The sequence below is a fragment of the Mandrillus leucophaeus genome, unplaced genomic scaffold (genome assembly GCF_000951045.1).
Source record: "Mandrillus leucophaeus isolate KB7577 unplaced genomic scaffold, Mleu.le_1.0 Scaffold427, whole genome shotgun sequence".
NCBI lineage: Eukaryota > Metazoa > Chordata > Mammalia > Primates > Cercopithecidae > Mandrillus > Mandrillus leucophaeus.
The window spans coordinates 424490-440899 of record NW_012104554.1 but is presented as its reverse complement, the minus strand read 5'-3'; the positions used below and the strand labels follow the sequence as shown (position 1 = coordinate 440899).

Sequence of the window (16410 nt, the reverse complement as noted above, 5' to 3'; positions counted from 1 at the left end):
TTTTAAACAACCAGATCTCAAGAGAACTCACTTACCATCATTAAAACGGCACTGAGGAGATGGTGCTAAACCATTCGGGAAGGATCCACCCTCATGATCCAATCACCTTTCACCAGGCCCCACCTCCAACATTGAGGATTACAATTGAACATGAGATTTGGGTGGGGACACAAATCCAAACCATATCAGGTCCCAAATGCATTTTGCTTTGGATAGAATCTGGGCTTTGTGTGACCTGCCAGTGTCTTATCTCTGCCACTTCTCCTCCTCTATAAAGTGGCATTTATAATTGGTCAGGTATTGCAAAAAGTGCTGAGATTACAGGCATATAATCCTGGGATTACAGGCACTTTGGGAGGACGAGGTGGGTGGATTGCTTGAACCCAGGAGTTCAAGACCAGCCTGGGCAACATGGTGAAACCCTGTCTCTACAAAAAATACAAAAATTAGCTGGGTGTGGTGGCGTGCACCTGTGGTCCCAGCTACTCGGGAGGCTGAGGTGGGAGGATTATTTGAACATAGGAGGCTGAGGCTTCAGTGAGCTGTGATTGTACCACTGCACTCCAGCCTGGGTGACAGAACGAGACCTTGTCTCAAAAATCATAATAATAATAGTACCTGCCTCAGAGGTTTGCTGAGAGAATTAAATCACATAATGTACATCATCGTAGGCCCAGTGCCTGGCTCCTGGTAGGCAATGAAGTTGTGTCAACTGTCATTTGGTGGAAGCCTAAGGAGGCAGTCATTACTTGTCCCTGAGGTTGGGAAAGGCTTCAACGAGGAGGTGGCCTTAAAATTGGGCCTTGAACCCTGGGTAGACCTTCACCAGGGTAAGAGTGGTCAGGAGGCATTTCAGGCAGAAGAACCAGTGCAGTAAGAGGTCTGTGAAGAGACTGGCAGACGGAGTTCTATGCACTGGGTCTAGAAGGAAGGAAGTGGATGGAGGTGCTGGGTGGGCTCTCAGGGTGGACCTTACTAGCGGGTGCTGGGAACTCATGACAGGGTTTTAAGCAGAGGCCTTCCAGTGCCATATTTGTGTTTTAAAAAGATTATCCCGCTGGCAATGTGGAAGATGAACCATGTTAATCCAAGGCTCTCCCGGCCTCCCACCCCACCCTTCCTGGGTCGCTTTCCTCTGGTGTGTTTTGTAAAGAGTGAGTTTATGTCACATCTCTTCCTGAGTCAGCTACTTGGTGGCTATTCTCCAATTTCATGTACCTCCGCATTGGGAGAGGTAGTACGTCTCCCAGTGCATCCATGGGACCCCACTTGCTCTGGTTTTAGTGCCACGATGGAATCAGGTCCTCTTCAGAAAATGGGCCCTACAGGAAAGAGCACACTTGCATTCACCCTCGCATCCCTTCGTACTCCACCCCGCACAGGGTACACATGGGTGGAGGCAAGGCCCCAGGCATGCTGCTTATAAGGTATCTGTATGCGTCCTTCAATTATCTGTACAAATTTCACATTCACTCCATATTTTTCTACATGTTTCTTCCATGTTGACAGTTGGAAGACCTTCAAGCAGCCCCTGGTGGCTGTTTTTAGGTCTTCAGCTGCTGTTCGGCTGTTCCATGCATGAGATTGTGAAAGAGATCATTTCTCGCTCGGCCTAACAGCAGGGCCCTGTGGTCAGTCTTCCTGTCAAACTTTCTGAAGGGTTGGGAGTAACAGAAGGGTATTTTTAACACACGAGAGAAAACTGCCATCTGAATGCTAAACATATTTGTCCCCAACACCCCAGAGTAACAGATGAAAAGAATTACATGGGTTGCTTGTGGACACATCCCAGCTCCTTTTTTTAATCTTGCTCTCCTGTCTTGAGGGTTCTTCTCCAAGTGACACTCCTTTCTCAAGCCCCCCAGGCCTATCATTAACCTGGTGGGACCCTTCCCACCAGGACTGTGATTGCCCTGAAACTTGACCAGTATAATCCATGGTGCACAGTAATTTATGGCTGTATTCTTCAGTAGCCTGAGTTAGTCTGTTCTGCCATCATGAGAGGTAAGCTATATACAGCAGAGAGGGCCTGATATGTCTTAGATGTTTTGTCTTCTCCAAATCTCATGTTGAAATGTGACCTCCAGTACTGGAGGTGGGTCTGCCGGGAGGGGTTGGGTCATGGGAACAGATCCCTCATGAATGGCTTGGTGCTGTCCTTGCAATAGTGAGTGAGTTCTCACTCTGAGTTCACAGGAGATCTGGTTGTTTAAGAGAGTGTGGCACCTGACCCCTCATATTCTTGCTCCCGCCCTAGCCATGTGACACACCTGTTCTCCCTTCGCTTCCAGCATGATTGGAAGCTTCCTGAGCCCCTCACCAGGAGCAGACACTACCATGCTTCCTATACAGCCTGTAAAATCATGAGCCAATTAAACCCCTTTTCTTTATAAATTATCCAGTCTCAGGTATTTCTTCGTAGCTGTGCAAAAAATGGACTAACACAGGGTCACAGAAGGCTTTGCAGTAGAAAAGTCCAGATGGATGTGACAGCTCCTCATTCAGAAGGTGGCTGCGGTGCCGCTTCCACAGGAAACCTGCCTTGAGTCCAGGCCTGGCCAGGAGACAGTGTGCATGGGTGGAGAAGAGTATGCTTATCATACATTAGACACTACCTTGCACGTTCTGTGCCATGTTCCATTTAGTCCTCTTGGCACCCCATGAAGTAAGCACTATTACAATCCCCACTTTATAGAGAACAGCCTTAGCTTGTGTATAGTTTCCCACAGCTGCAGAAACAAATTCCCACAAACTCGGCGGCTTAAAACAACATGCACTTGTGATCTTATAGTTCTGGAGGTCACAAGCCTGCAATGGGTTTCACTGGGCTGAAACCAAAGCATTGTCAGGGCTGTGCTCCTAGAGGCCCTTCTTTGCCTTTTCCAGCTTCTGGAAGCATTCCTTGGCTCATGGTCTCTTCCTGCATCTTCAAAACCAACAGTGTGGCATCATCAGATTACATTGGGCCCACACAGATAATCCAAAATTATCTGCCCATTTTAAGATCCTCAACTTACATCTGCAGAGTCCCTTTTGTCATGTGCTATGGTTTGAATGTATCCCCCAAAGTTCATGTATTGGATACTTAATCCCCAGTGTAACAGTGTTGAGAGGTGGAATCTTTCGGACATGATTAGGTCATGAGGACAGAGTCCTCATGAATGGATTAATGACATTATCACAGGAATGGGTTAGTTATTGCAGGAGTGGGTTACTTATCATAGGAGTGGGTTCCTGATAAAATGATACATTAGGCCCCCTTCTCTCTCTCTTATTCTCTTTCTCTCTCTCTCGTGCTTTCTTGCCCTTCCACCATGGGATGATGCAGCAAGAAGGCCTTCACCAGATGCAGGCCCCTTGACCCTGGACTCCCCAGCCTCTAGAACTGTAAAAAAATAAATTTCTTTTCTTTATAAATTCCCCAGTTAGTAGTAGTCTGTAATAGCAACACAAAACGAACTGAGACACCATATAAGGTGACACAGTCACAGGTTCCAGGGATTAGGACGTGGACATCTTTGGGTGCCATTATTCTGCCTACCACTGGTTATGCAAGTAGTGGAAGCAGGATTCAACTCTAGGCTCAGCTCCAGCTCCTAAGCCGTTAGAGCAAAACAAAGAGAAACAGGCAAGTGACATGATCTCTCATGGCAGTGGGTAGAGAGGGGAGAGCCTGGAGCAAATGGCCCTAATGGAGCATTTGTGATAACTGCTATGTATAAGAAAGACATGGCACTCAGGGCCCACCTGAGTCATAGAAAACCCTCCATCTTGAAAGCTTAGGCAACCATGCGTTCATTTAACAGGTGTTTGCTGAGTACCTGATATGTGTCAGGCACTGTCCTAAGCGCTGGGATTCTAAGCACTAGCAGTGAGTAACACAGGTCAAAATCCCTCCACACCCATGTTCATTGCAGCACTATTCACAATAGCAAAGACATGGAATCAACCCAAATGCCCATAATGGTAGACTGGATAAAGAAAAATGTGGTACATATGTGCCATGGAATGAAAAGGAATGAGCAGCCATGAAAAGGAATGAGATCAGGTCCTTTTGGGGACATGGATACAATGGATAGAGCTGGAAGCCATTATCCTCAGCAAATAACGCAGGAACAGAAAACCAAATATCGCGTGTTCTCACTTATAGGTGGGAGGTGAACAATGAGAACACATGGACACAGGGAGGGGACAACACACATAGGCCCCTGTCACGGGGTAGGGTCAAGGGAGGGAAAGCATTAGGATAAATAGCTAATGCATGCTGGGCTTAATACCTAGGTGATGAGTTGATAGGTACCGCAAACCACCGTGGCACACATTTACCTATGTAACAAACCTATACATCCTGCACATGTACCCTGGAACTTAAAATGAAAACAAAAATTAAAAAAAAAAAAATCCCTGCCCTCATGGAGTTCCCTCCAGTGAAGTGTTTTAGTTTCCCAAGGCTGCCATAACAAATTACTACCAACACAAATTTATCCTCTCCTAGTTCTGGAGGCCAGAAGTCTGAAATCAAGGTGTCAGCAGAGTTGGGCTCCCTCTGGAGGCTATAGGGGCATATCCTTCCTCACCTCTCCCAGCTCCGGGTGACTCCTGGTATTTCTTGGCTCGGGGTAGGATAACCATCTCTGCCCCGGTCTTCACATGGCCTTCTTCTGTGTGTCCAAATCTCCCTCTCCTTTCTCCTAGAAAATTCCCATTCACTGGGACACCCTACATCCAGGATGATTTCATCTCGACATCCTTAACTCATTACATCGGCAAAGACCCTATTTCTACATAAGGTCACATTCTGAGGTTCTGATGGTCATGAATTTGGGGGAACACTCTTTAACGCACGACATGAGGGAAGATGGACAGTGTAAAAATAAATGAGGAAAGAGAGAACATGTCACAGAGTAAACAGGGCTGTGAAGAAAAATAAAGCAGAGAAAGGAAATGGGGAGCGCTAGTTGGAAGCAGGGGGCGCTCAATTTAAACAGGGGGCCCTGGAAGGCCTCAGTGAGAAGGGCCATCTGAGCCAAGACCCGAAGGGGCACACTCAGTTTTGGGGGTCTCTGCCTTCATAGGCTATTGCACTGTTGAGCGGAATGGCTGACAATTTGAGACAGAAGAGCCTTCCTCCTTTCCTTCCAATCCGGGATGTGTCCTCGTGCAGATCTCAAGCTTGACGTCTGTGCGGTGACACTTCTTTATGGTCCAGTGCGGCTCTAATGACAGCGATAATGATAATGGAATTGGGTACGGCCCCTCCTTCTCGTGTGAGGACCCCATTGTGCTGACTAATTGTGTAGAAGCAAGTAGGACAACTGTCTGTGGGGTGGAAGCGGTGGGGAGCGAAGAGGAATACGTTCTTTGGGCCTCGGGAAATTACTGGATTACCGTGGCATGGGCTGAGTCCATGCATCTGGGTTACTGCGAATGCTGGAAGGGATTTGGGGGAGCTTTCCAACCCTGGAACGGGTTTGGGAGTCAACCTGTGTCCTGCGGATTCTCCACCTCCTTTTTCAGCTGTGGGAGGAGCTGTGAGTTCTACATATTGCAAAGCAGAAGGCGAAGAGGGGATAGCAGTGTTAAGGGGCACTCTCCACCCTTGGTGTCCCAGACAGTTGGCACTGGGAAAGTGGTCGCCATGCTTAGAAGCCAGGGTTTGTTTTTTGTTTTTTGTTTTTGTGTTTAGACGGAGTCTCACTCTGTTGTCAGGCTGGAGTGCAATGGCGTGATCTCGGCTCACTGCAACCTCTGCCTCCCGGGTTCAAGTGATTGTCCTGCCTCAGCCTCCCGAGTAGCTGGGACTACAGGCGCGTGCCACTATGCTTGCCTAATTTTTGTATTTTTAGATGAGACGGGGTTTCACCATGTTGGCCAGGATGGTCTCAATCTCTTGACCTCATGATCCCCCCACTTCTGCCTCCCAAAGTGCTGGGATGACAGGCGTGAGCCACCATGCCCAGCCGGATTTGTTTGTTCTCTAGTGGAGCTAGTGACTGATGTTCTCAGACCTCAGCCTCCGCTGTACTTACCTGCACCATCTCTTTAATGGATGCTCTCTGACTTCCAACAAGCACCATTAAGAACATCCCTTTTAGTAAATATATGTTGTAATGGAATAGATTTTTTTTGAAATGACCTTATCTCAGGCAGCATGCACTTTCATAAGAATGTATTGATTGGCCTTTAAATATTCCTCAAATGTTTTCACTTGTCTCTGTGACCTAGTATTTGTCCTGTTCCCAGCATCTCCTCCATATCCAGACACAATGTTCAGATCTTCATTCGAAGCCTTCCTGCCAGTCTTTTGTTTTTTGCTTTTTAAACATTTGGATGCTTTTATTCTGCTATATGGAGGGTGCACTGTTTCTGATGGGCCAAATGTGGGATTTGATACTGCTTTCAGGAGGATCGGGTTTTAATATCATTGCCACCTGTTTAGTGGTGGGGAAACTGAGGCCCACAGAGGCTAAGGAATGTGGCCCCCAGTTACACAGGGAGTATATAGGAGGGCAGCTTTGAACCCAGACCTTTCTGACTCAAGAGGTGTCATTTTCACATTTTTATTTCCAGCTGTTGTTTTTTTAAATAGCTCCCCTAAATTATTTAGTTCGTGATTTGCATTTGGAAATAGAAAACACCAACTTTTAGTACACTCATCGCCCACAAAAGAACCACAAGGAGCAAAGGCCACACCGGTTTTGTGTGAGTGTTTCAGTCTGCAAATGTGTTTTTTGTGTGCTAAATAGCTCAGAGTTTCAAGACAAAGGCTGGTTTTCCACCACGCCAGTGAACAGGCCAACCTCGTGAACAAAAATCAGTGAAATGACTTCTGCTGGTATCACTGAAACATAGACAAGAATTTAGTCACTTTAAAATTTCCTTCTTAACCCAATTCAGCTACCTTTTGTTGAATGCCAGCCGTGGGCCAGGTCCTGTACTAGGCCCTGGGGAAAACAAAGATGTATGAGGGTCTGCTGTGGAGAAGCTCACAGGTGAGTGTGGGAATAATTTCAGTACACCGTGCAGAGTGCTCTAATAGCTGGTACTCAAGGCATGAAAGGACTCCAGAGAATCCTTTAATATTTAGGAGGAAAGAGAGTTGTGATTAAGAATCCTCCAAGAAGCCTTGAATTGTGTCTGCCTCCTTACATAGAAAAGGCATGTTGGGCATTGAGCTGGTGTGTGAGCAATGCCAAAGGGCATCTGGTCAGCCTCATTGCCCAAATCCCTTTCTCATCACTACCATTTTGTCTTTGGCTTATGTCATCCAAGTTTTTGCCTATATTTTCTGTTCCATTTTCCCATATAATATAATAACAACTAATATTTATTGAGGCATAATTGTAAACTCTTAGAACGGATGTACATTTTTCTCCCAACTTCATCAGGTGAAAACTATTATTTGCATTTCTGCAGATGGAGAGCCTGAGACACAGAGAAGGCACATGGCTTGCTTGGGGTCACTGGCTTGCAAACTGCACAACCGCTATCCCCCTTCCTTCACTAAGTTCTAGCCAAGCTGGTCTATTTCATCAGTTCCTTGCAGAGACCATACTTTAAGTGCACTCAGATACTCTGCACATGCTGTTCCTTCTGCCTGGAATGCTCTTCCCACTACAATTTTTTTTTTTTTTTTTTTGAGACAGAGTCTTGCTCTGTCACCCAGGCTGGAGTGCAATAGCATGATCTCGACTCACTGCAAGCTCTGCCTCCAGTTCAAGCAATTCTCGTGCCTCAGTTTCCTGAGTAGCTGGGATTACAGGCATGCACCACCTCACCCGGCTAATTTTTTGTGTTTTTATTAGAGACAGGGTTTCACCAGGTTGGCCAGGATGGTCTTGAGCTTCTGGCCTCAAGTGATCTGGCCTCCCAAAGTGCTGGGATTACAGGCATGAGCCACTAGCATCAGGCCTCTTCCCACTGCTCTCATGGTTCTCGTCCTTGAATGCTTAGCTGAAATGCCATCTTTCTTCACTAGCCTGTCTGAAGTAGGTTCCTTTCTCTTATATCTTTGGTTTCTGCAGAAGACATACCTCAATTTGAAATTATTTTAAATGATTGTCTGTTTATTTGGTTTTTGTCTGTGTGCCTCTCTGGACTATAAGCTCAATAAGAGAAGGAACTTAACTGGCTTATCCATTGAAATATCCGCAGTGCCTAGTGGAGTGTTTGGCATCCAATGGGCTCTCAGTTCATATCTGTAGAATGAATGCCAGGTGTGGTCCTAGGCCCTGAGGGTGCAAAGGTGAATAAAGTGGTCCTTTCCCTTTGGGGGATTTACAGTGTAGCTGGAGAGACAGGCAGGCAATCAGCAACTAATGCAGTATGCTGTGTAGACTAGGAACATGTGTAAATGTCATGGGGACACAGAGGAGGGAGTGACTGCTTTGCCTGGAGTCTGAGCAAATATCATAGAGGAGGACACTGAAATAGCCCTTGAACAAGGAACGTGATTTCACCAAGTGTTGCAGGCCCAGAGGCATTCAGGGCAGTGAGGATAGCACACGCTCGGGAGGGCTGGGCCTGTTTGCCCTGTATGTGTTTATCAAATGCCTCGAGGCACTATGGAATAGATACCAGGGACAGGTATTTTTAGGAGCTTGCAGTCTAGATAGAGCGACAGACTCATCAACCAAACCTACCTGGGGATGAGTTTGAAGAGAAAGGCAGGGGCCAGATCACAGTGTCGGGGTCAGAGATGAGCATGGAAACATGTGTTGCAGACTGGGGGTGCTGAAAGGCATGTAGACAGGAGAGTCCGGTATGGGAGAAAGGGTATCATGAGAGATTTTTAAGCAGGGAGTAACATCATCAGCTCTTGCATAAGAATAACCCAGATGTTGGTGTGGAGGTTAATGAGAGAAACAGGAAGTGGGAAGGGGGAGACCTCATTTGGCTGCTGCAGGAACCCAGGTGAGAGGTGGGGGGGATAAGCATGGGTTGTAGAGGATGCTTAGAATTAATAGGCCATGATCAGTTGGGTACAAGAGTTACCCAAACTAGCCAAAATAGGCACAAAGTTTTCTAATTTGATCCGCCATGTGGATTATTGCTCATTAAACCAGACCAGGTAGCGGTTCCCAATGTGTGTGACTAGAATTTCTCATCCCTCAGAACATCCTTCAGCAAAAAAGCTGGAAGATGGTACATCATTCGTTCTTGTCTCGGAAAGTTACAAAGCACGGTGGCGTCTTCAAGGCTCTGAAAAGTCCTGCAGCAGAGAGACTTGTTTAATTTTATTTAACTAGTGTTTCCCAGCTTCTTGGCAATAGAACCCTACTTTAATATTAACACCCAAAACAACTCCAGGAACACAGTTCAGTTTGAAAAATGCTGAGAAATTGAGTAAAACTTGTATTTTCCTATATGGCCATGTCTTGGAAGAATCTACTTACTATTACGCTGGCATTTGTGATGTCGCTACCCTGGAAGCCTTTACAATTTTTGAGCAATTTGGTGTGGTAGTAAGAGATGGATGCCAGTGCCAGATACCATGCTAACTAACCTCTCTGCACCTCCGTTTCTCAACCTCTGACATGGAGGTGGTAACAATAACACCTACTTCATGGGCTGGTTGTGAGGATTACTGTGTTAATTCCCAGAAGTCCCCAGAAACAATGCCTGGCCTATGGGCACTAGGAAGGTGCTATGGTTTGAAAATGTCACCTGAAAAGCATGTGTTGGGAATTTAATCCCCAATGCAACTCTGTTGAAAGGTGGGACCTAATGAGAGGTGTTTAGGTCATGAGGGCTCTGCCTTTGTGAATGGATTAATGCCAAGCATAGAAGGGCTTCAGGCTGCAAATTCCAGTCTCTTTCTCTTGTTCACATGTGCATGCTCTCGCCCTCTCTTGCTCGTCCACCTCCCGCTGTGGGATGATACAGCAATAAGGCCCTTGCCAGATGCAGGCCCCTCGACCTTGGACTCTCCAGCCTCCAGAACTGTAAAAAATAAATTTCTTGTCTTTATAAATTACCCAGTCTGTGGTATTCTATTATAGCAACACAAAACAGACAAAGACAGATGGGCTCAGTCACTATTAGCTATTCTGAGAGGCAGTATAGGTAGCTGATGAGACCACAGGCTTTGAGGCTACACTGCCTGACTTAGTAGGTCAGCTCCTCTGCTTGCTATCTCTGTGACCTTAGGAAAGCAATATGGAACCAGCTATGCCTCAGTTTCCCCATCTGTGAAGCAGGGACAATTATTGCAGCTACTTAGAGGTTTGTTGTGAATAATAAATGAATCAAATCATGTGAAAAGACATTGCCTGGCATGTTAGATGTTTTTGCTTAAAAAAAAATTTCTAAATTGTCTCTGTTATTAGCATAATTTTATCATGTAGATTGACTTTCAGCTTCAGTGATGAAGACCCAATTTTCCAATTTTTCCTAGTCTTATGTTTTGGCATTCCCCTCTTAAAGACTCTGGAGGCCTTTCATTTGAAGTTTAGTTTGTCACAGACTTCCTATTCTCTTCTAATCAGTAGGCTTGGTTTCCTCATCTCGTGGACTGGCAATTGTCAAGAAAGTCCCCCGATTCTGGGGACTACCTGACCCCTCCATTGGGCTCTGTGCCTTCTCTAAAAATGCAGACATCTGTTTCAAATCACTTAGCAAAAGACCTTGAGATGCTTTTATAGCAAAGCCCTCCCCCAGCATGGATGCAGTCTCCTGTTTCTTGGGAGAGAGAGAAGCTGGATTGTTTCCTTGTTAAAAGTTTTCTGATATTATATCAGTGTAGAATCTTTGGAACAGTTCACACTAACCCCCACATTCAAGCCACTTACCTGATATGTAGTTATCAGATTCCTTCAGGGACTGTCTGCTCTTGGTGAACAATTAGATTAGAGGATGCTGATGAAATTTGAGTGGCAGGAAGTAGAAGTTACATTTCTGAGTTCAGAGTTTCTATTTCAAGGTTGAGTAAGTGGTAAATTTTTACTGCAAGATTCTAGCCTGATAGAGTCGGCCTCTCAAGGCCCCGCAGCCCAGCCCATGGGTATTTTACCTGCTTGGAAACTTCGGCTCCTTTTCAGAGGTGGGCCTCCCTGCTCTTTATGTTGGCATGAAAACAATTAATAATTTAAGCCATGCCCATTAAAAAAAAAAAAAGAAATGCTGTATAAATACAATACTGTAATAATAAATTTAAAAGTCGATCCAGCTGAGCACTGTTCCCAGACTACCAGCTGAGCAGAAACACAAATAAGTAAAGACGAAAACTGCTATATAATGCAAATGGCTGCAATCTCGTTGTTTTCTGCTATTCTTTATTGCAAATATATAGTAGTAAAGTTACATTATGGATAAGTAGGTTTTGTGGGCTAACCTGGAAACCTAATCACTGTTTATAACATTATTTCTATGGGGGAAAGTGCATTTTATATTAGAAACAGATGGTCTGCAAGAAAAATTTTTTGGCAGTAGAATGGATTTCTAAGTCCAGAGCCACCTGGAATTTTCACCTCTTGCTAGTTGTGTGGTTGTGTTGTATTCACAGCTAGTGATAGAGGAAAATTAGAGGCCTCTCAGAATCCCCGCTTCTGTGTTCTCCCCCAAATCCTTGCTACCCTCTTCATCCTACAGTCTCTGCCTTACCTTCTCTTTTCTCTGTTTCTGGGGTCCCCATCCCTGTGTCCTTGTCCTGGCCCAGCCCCACCCTCCAACCACTGGTTGAGGTCCCAGGAAGCCAGGAGGAACTATGAATGTCCTTTATTAAGTGGTGGTTAGGATCTATAGGAAGGCATGCAGCAAGGGGGCCAAGTTTGTGGGCTCTGAAATAAGACTTCGGCCACTTGGCAGCTGTGTGGCCTTGATATGTTACTGTACTTCTCTGAGCTTCTGTTTCATCCGTATAGAGTGGGGTTGTTGTGAGAACTAACTGCAAACACTCCCAGCAGTGCCTGGCACAGAGTAATATTCCCTCCATGCCAGTGTGTGGTGGGGTAATTATTCAGGGATACTATGGGTTACACATATTTCTAAGAACCCAGGAAGCAAACCCATTGTATAGAAAGACTTTCTAAGTTTCAAACAGTGAACTTAGAAACAAGTGTCTGGGACCTTCCTGTTTATGACTCGGAGCCAGAGTAGGTTTGGAACTGTTTTTTTTTTTTTTTTTTTCTTTTTAATCTGTTGGGGGTGAGGGAGGGGGTGGTTACATACTTACATAGCTGAACGGCAATATCAAACTCTAGTATTATCTCGAATACATTAAGCTCTACAGCAGATTTTATAGCAAACTAACAAGAACAGCTTTCTTAAATAGTTTCATTGACTGAATTGTTTCTACATACAGTGTTTTTCACATAAGGGAAGTCTTTTTAAATTAACTTTTTGGTTTGGGGGATTTTTTTTTTCTTCAGGCAATCTTTGCATTTGGGCGGATTCTGTTTTCTAATTTGCAAATAGGCTTGTGTCTGCCTGCAGGCTTTATCATGAAAGTATTAGCTCTAACTGGAAATCAGGACTAGAAAAATAAAATACTGACTGGGAGTCTGAGGACTTTGGGATAGATCCTCAGTAGAGGGTGGAGCAAAAGTAACAATAAGTCAAGAAAGCAAACGTATCTCTACCAATTTCTCTAGAATATGTCCATTCTTATCCAAATCCAATTTTCTTCCTATTCTTGGCCTGAAGAAATTGAAATGAAGCCATTAAGATATCAGCCTATCTGAGAGTGCATCACTGAAGAATCAGCCTCGCTCAGAGTCCTGTGTGACAATGAGATTTTAATTTAATTAGGGCAGTGGCTCAAGTGTTTATGCGCTTGACCGTTGCTCTTGTTAACACGCAGGAATTAGAGTGATAGCTTTCGAAAGGAAATATTTCGGAGTAACTGGCTTTGTTTACTAAAATATGGGAGCTACAAGATCTGCTCTGTAAGAAATGTAAATGTATGAGTAATATGCTGTCATGAAGATTTTATAATCTGCAATATTTGAGAAGTAATAAGATACTGTTGTTGGCTGGCCATCTGGTTATACATACTTGGTGTCATGGTTTGCTTTTCATTTTTTCATTTTTTATTTTTACTGGTGAGAGGCAAGGAATAGGAGTTCAGAGGTGGTGGGGTTTTTTTTATATATATATGTACAAACAAGGAATTTATGTTTAGTTGCTTAACATAGTTAGATTTTGGTTTTGCCTTATGCAGAATAAAAAATGAAAGGTTCATTATATATTTTCTTTTCTCTTTTTTTTTTCAAAAAAATAAAATGAAAACCTCACCCCCTAATTTGGTCCCCAGATTCAAACTTTTAGCTTAGTTTAAAAATAGTCTCTTTGGCATAAGTTGGAGTCAGACATGAATTAAAACTCTAGAAAGAAAAATCAGCAATGGAAAAGACCTATAGAGATTTCATATTTCATCCTTTCATTCAAAAATATTTATTGAAACCCTAGTATTTGCATATCATGCTGCCAGACACTGAGGGATTTGCTAAAGAAATATTAAAGACCTTCTCCCTTCTTTGAGGAGCTTAGAGCTTACTTGGGGAGAACTGAGATAGACTTAGGAAACAGTTAAGTTGTAATTCAAGGCAGCATATGATTAAATACCAAAATACGTACTTCCGACAAGAAATGCTATAGGAGTTCAGAAAAGAGAGTGATAACTCAGTGGCACTACTGTTTTCTGCCTACAAATTGGCAAATTGTGGTACTATTTGTATGAAATATTTTACACTTGTTTTTTTGGCAGCCTTAGGCTTTGACTCCCAGGCAGCATTAAGAGCCAACAAAAATATTTGTACTCCAGTCTCTTCAGAATCGGCTTTTTTTTTTTTTTTTTCTTATAGGCAGAGGAAGTGCCTTACACAAACCAGAGTGCCCATGAGAGGCAGGGAGTTTTTGACAGTCATGATCTATTTCAGATACAACCGAAAGAACCAGCTTCGTCATTCTGTTTTTCAATCCAGCAGTGCTTGTCTCTCTGTTGCAAACTCTCTCTGACATTGAGAGGCGGTTTAATTTGAATTTAATGTCCGTGACGGACGAGCTAGCTATCAAGGGTCAGATAAATGTATGGCTTTGGAGAATTGCTGATGAAAATCCTCCTGGTTATAATGTTGGAGAAGAAACTGACACAGATGTAGTGGGGGGTGGAACACAGATGTGCTCGCTGGGAGCAGGGTTCCCCAAATGTCAGCAGCCGGTGACATGCTAAAGGTATTGTGCTTGGGGATGACGTTTAGTGAAACTCACTGACTTCCTGTTCTATTTTTGCCATATTCAGATTAACACAGAGCTCAAAGATGAAGCCATGAGGCCTAAATTCTTAAGAATTAAGAGAGAGAGAGAGAGAGAGAGTAGAGGAAGGAGAAGAAATAAAACCTTTAGGAAGCCAAATACACTATTTGGGCCCATCCATTCCTCATTCCGCTCACATCCCCTCGGGGACTCCCCGTAGCTGAATGTGGTCATCACTTGGTTGCTTTTCAATCTTATGATTCATGTGTTTTCAGTTTCTTTTAAAATTCAGCATCACTGGTTTACCACCCCTGCATTTTAATCTTCAGCCTTGAGGAGGTGTAGTACTAGAAGTATTTTGTTCATTCCTTGACACTATTCAATGGATTATCTATGGAGTCCAGCACCCTTTGGTGATAACATGGCTGTTGGTGTTTGTTCTTCTTGCCGGGTCGGTGCCCCATCTGGTGAGGCAAGGGTTCCCAAGTTAGCGTGACCTAGAGTGACTGACATATCAAGCAAGCCAGTGATCTCACCACTCAGCTTCTGAGCATCTCTTTATCAAAGTAGTTGACCCTGGCCACAGCTTAAGACTTATCTGGGTCATCCTCTGAGCTGGCTGACTTGGGAAAATGGCCCTGGAAAAATGTTTCACCTATATCTTTTGATATAATTTGGTATCTGTCTAAATAAATGTTATGCAGCAGATGGTTATGGAATGTCTTATCAAATTCTTAGGCAGACTCTGCCCTTGAAATATTTCTATTTAATTATCATACTGCAAAGCACAAAATAGTAACTTTATTATTGTTATTTTTTAAAACAAAATCAAGTTACACAATAGGTTGATATTCTGGGAATGAATAGCAAACCTAAAATTTATACAATATGTGAACTCTTTCTTCCTTGAGCTGTTCTTTGCTAGGTATTTCTAAAAGGGAGTTCCTTATTTCAGAATCCATGAGAGGATGTGTTCGGATATATTTGGCGATGTCATCTTTAGAGATGGCTCAGGAGTCGAAGTTCAACACGTTGTCTACATTTGTTCTTTGCTCCTAGACATGATGGAAAAAAATGCTCTGCTGTTTTCTTGTTGCTTTTCATGGTTTTAGCATCATGTTCCTATTCTCTCTCAAATCAATAATCCACTGTACAAAGTCTGGCATTCTGTACTGAAGCCAAGTATAAAAAAGTTTTAACTAACGCATTTTTGGGGTTGCTGTTTTGTTGCCGCATTTTTTTAGGTGCACTTTCCAAGGAGATTGTGTACGTTCAGAGAACTTAGAAAACTGGCTGGATATTTCGTCTGGAGTGAAAAAGTGCCCTAAAATTCAGATAATTCGAAGCAGTAAAGACAAGGTAAGAGGAAAGATTTTAATTTGTCCTCATTGTATTGTCTCATTTTGCACAGCGGATGCTGACTTCCTTCTGTGTGTAAAATATCTATTAGCAATCAAACATGCTTAGTGATAGCACTCCATTCATTTAGCACTCATTAATGAATATTGAATGCCTACCAGATGCCGTCTACTCTGCAAGGTGCTAGGGATATAGCAGTAACCAAGTCACATCATGGGCCTGCTCTCGTGGAGTTTGTTGTCTTGTGGAGCTGAAGATGACTCTCAATGGTTGAACTGGAAGAAGAGTTGGACTTCTAATGTAGTAGAAATACATATTGCTTTTGAAAGTAGAGAAAAAAGAAGTTCAGATTCATGGTCAACGAGATTCCTTAAATGTGGCTTAATTGCAGAATTTTGTTTAGTGTAATGGTCCCTTATCCTAATGTGTTGAGTCTTCTCCAGTAACCATCTTACGAACATAGCTTCCAACAGTCTTGGTAGAGATGGAGAGAAGGCCAACGTGGGCAGTGACTATCCCATGTGAGGTCCTTTGGAAAGCCAGTGGGCCCTCGCTATGGCAGCACCACTCTTGACAACACATCAGCCCTGTCATTGGATGAGAGAAGGGAGCAAGGAGCATATTTAAGCATTTTCAGATGCACATACCAACCATGCCCTACGGGAAAAGGGAATTCCTGCCTTGCAATCTCAGTGGTGCTATAAGGAGACATTTTCTCCCTAATGACGGCTCTTGTGTTATGAATAATTGCACGGAGTCCTCTGTTATGAATAATTGTACAGCAGCCAGCTGACCTGTCTGTTGAGCTCACTGTGTTCTGTTTGAATGCCACATTAACAAGGAAATGGGCCACTTTCT

The 16410-nt window shown here is 43.8% G+C and overlaps 1 protein-coding gene across 1 annotated transcript in view; it reads left to right on the top strand.

The window, feature by feature from the left end:
• The window catches only part of PLXNC1 (plexin C1), a 160130-nt gene that overhangs the window by 35908 nt on the left and 107812 nt on the right, over positions 1 to 16410 (top strand). The window contains exon 5 of the mRNA XM_011993157.1: positions 15438 to 15552. Within this exon, the coding sequence (XP_011848547.1) occupies positions 15438 to 15552 (115 nt within the window). The remainder of the gene's footprint in view (positions 1 to 15437; positions 15553 to 16410) is intronic.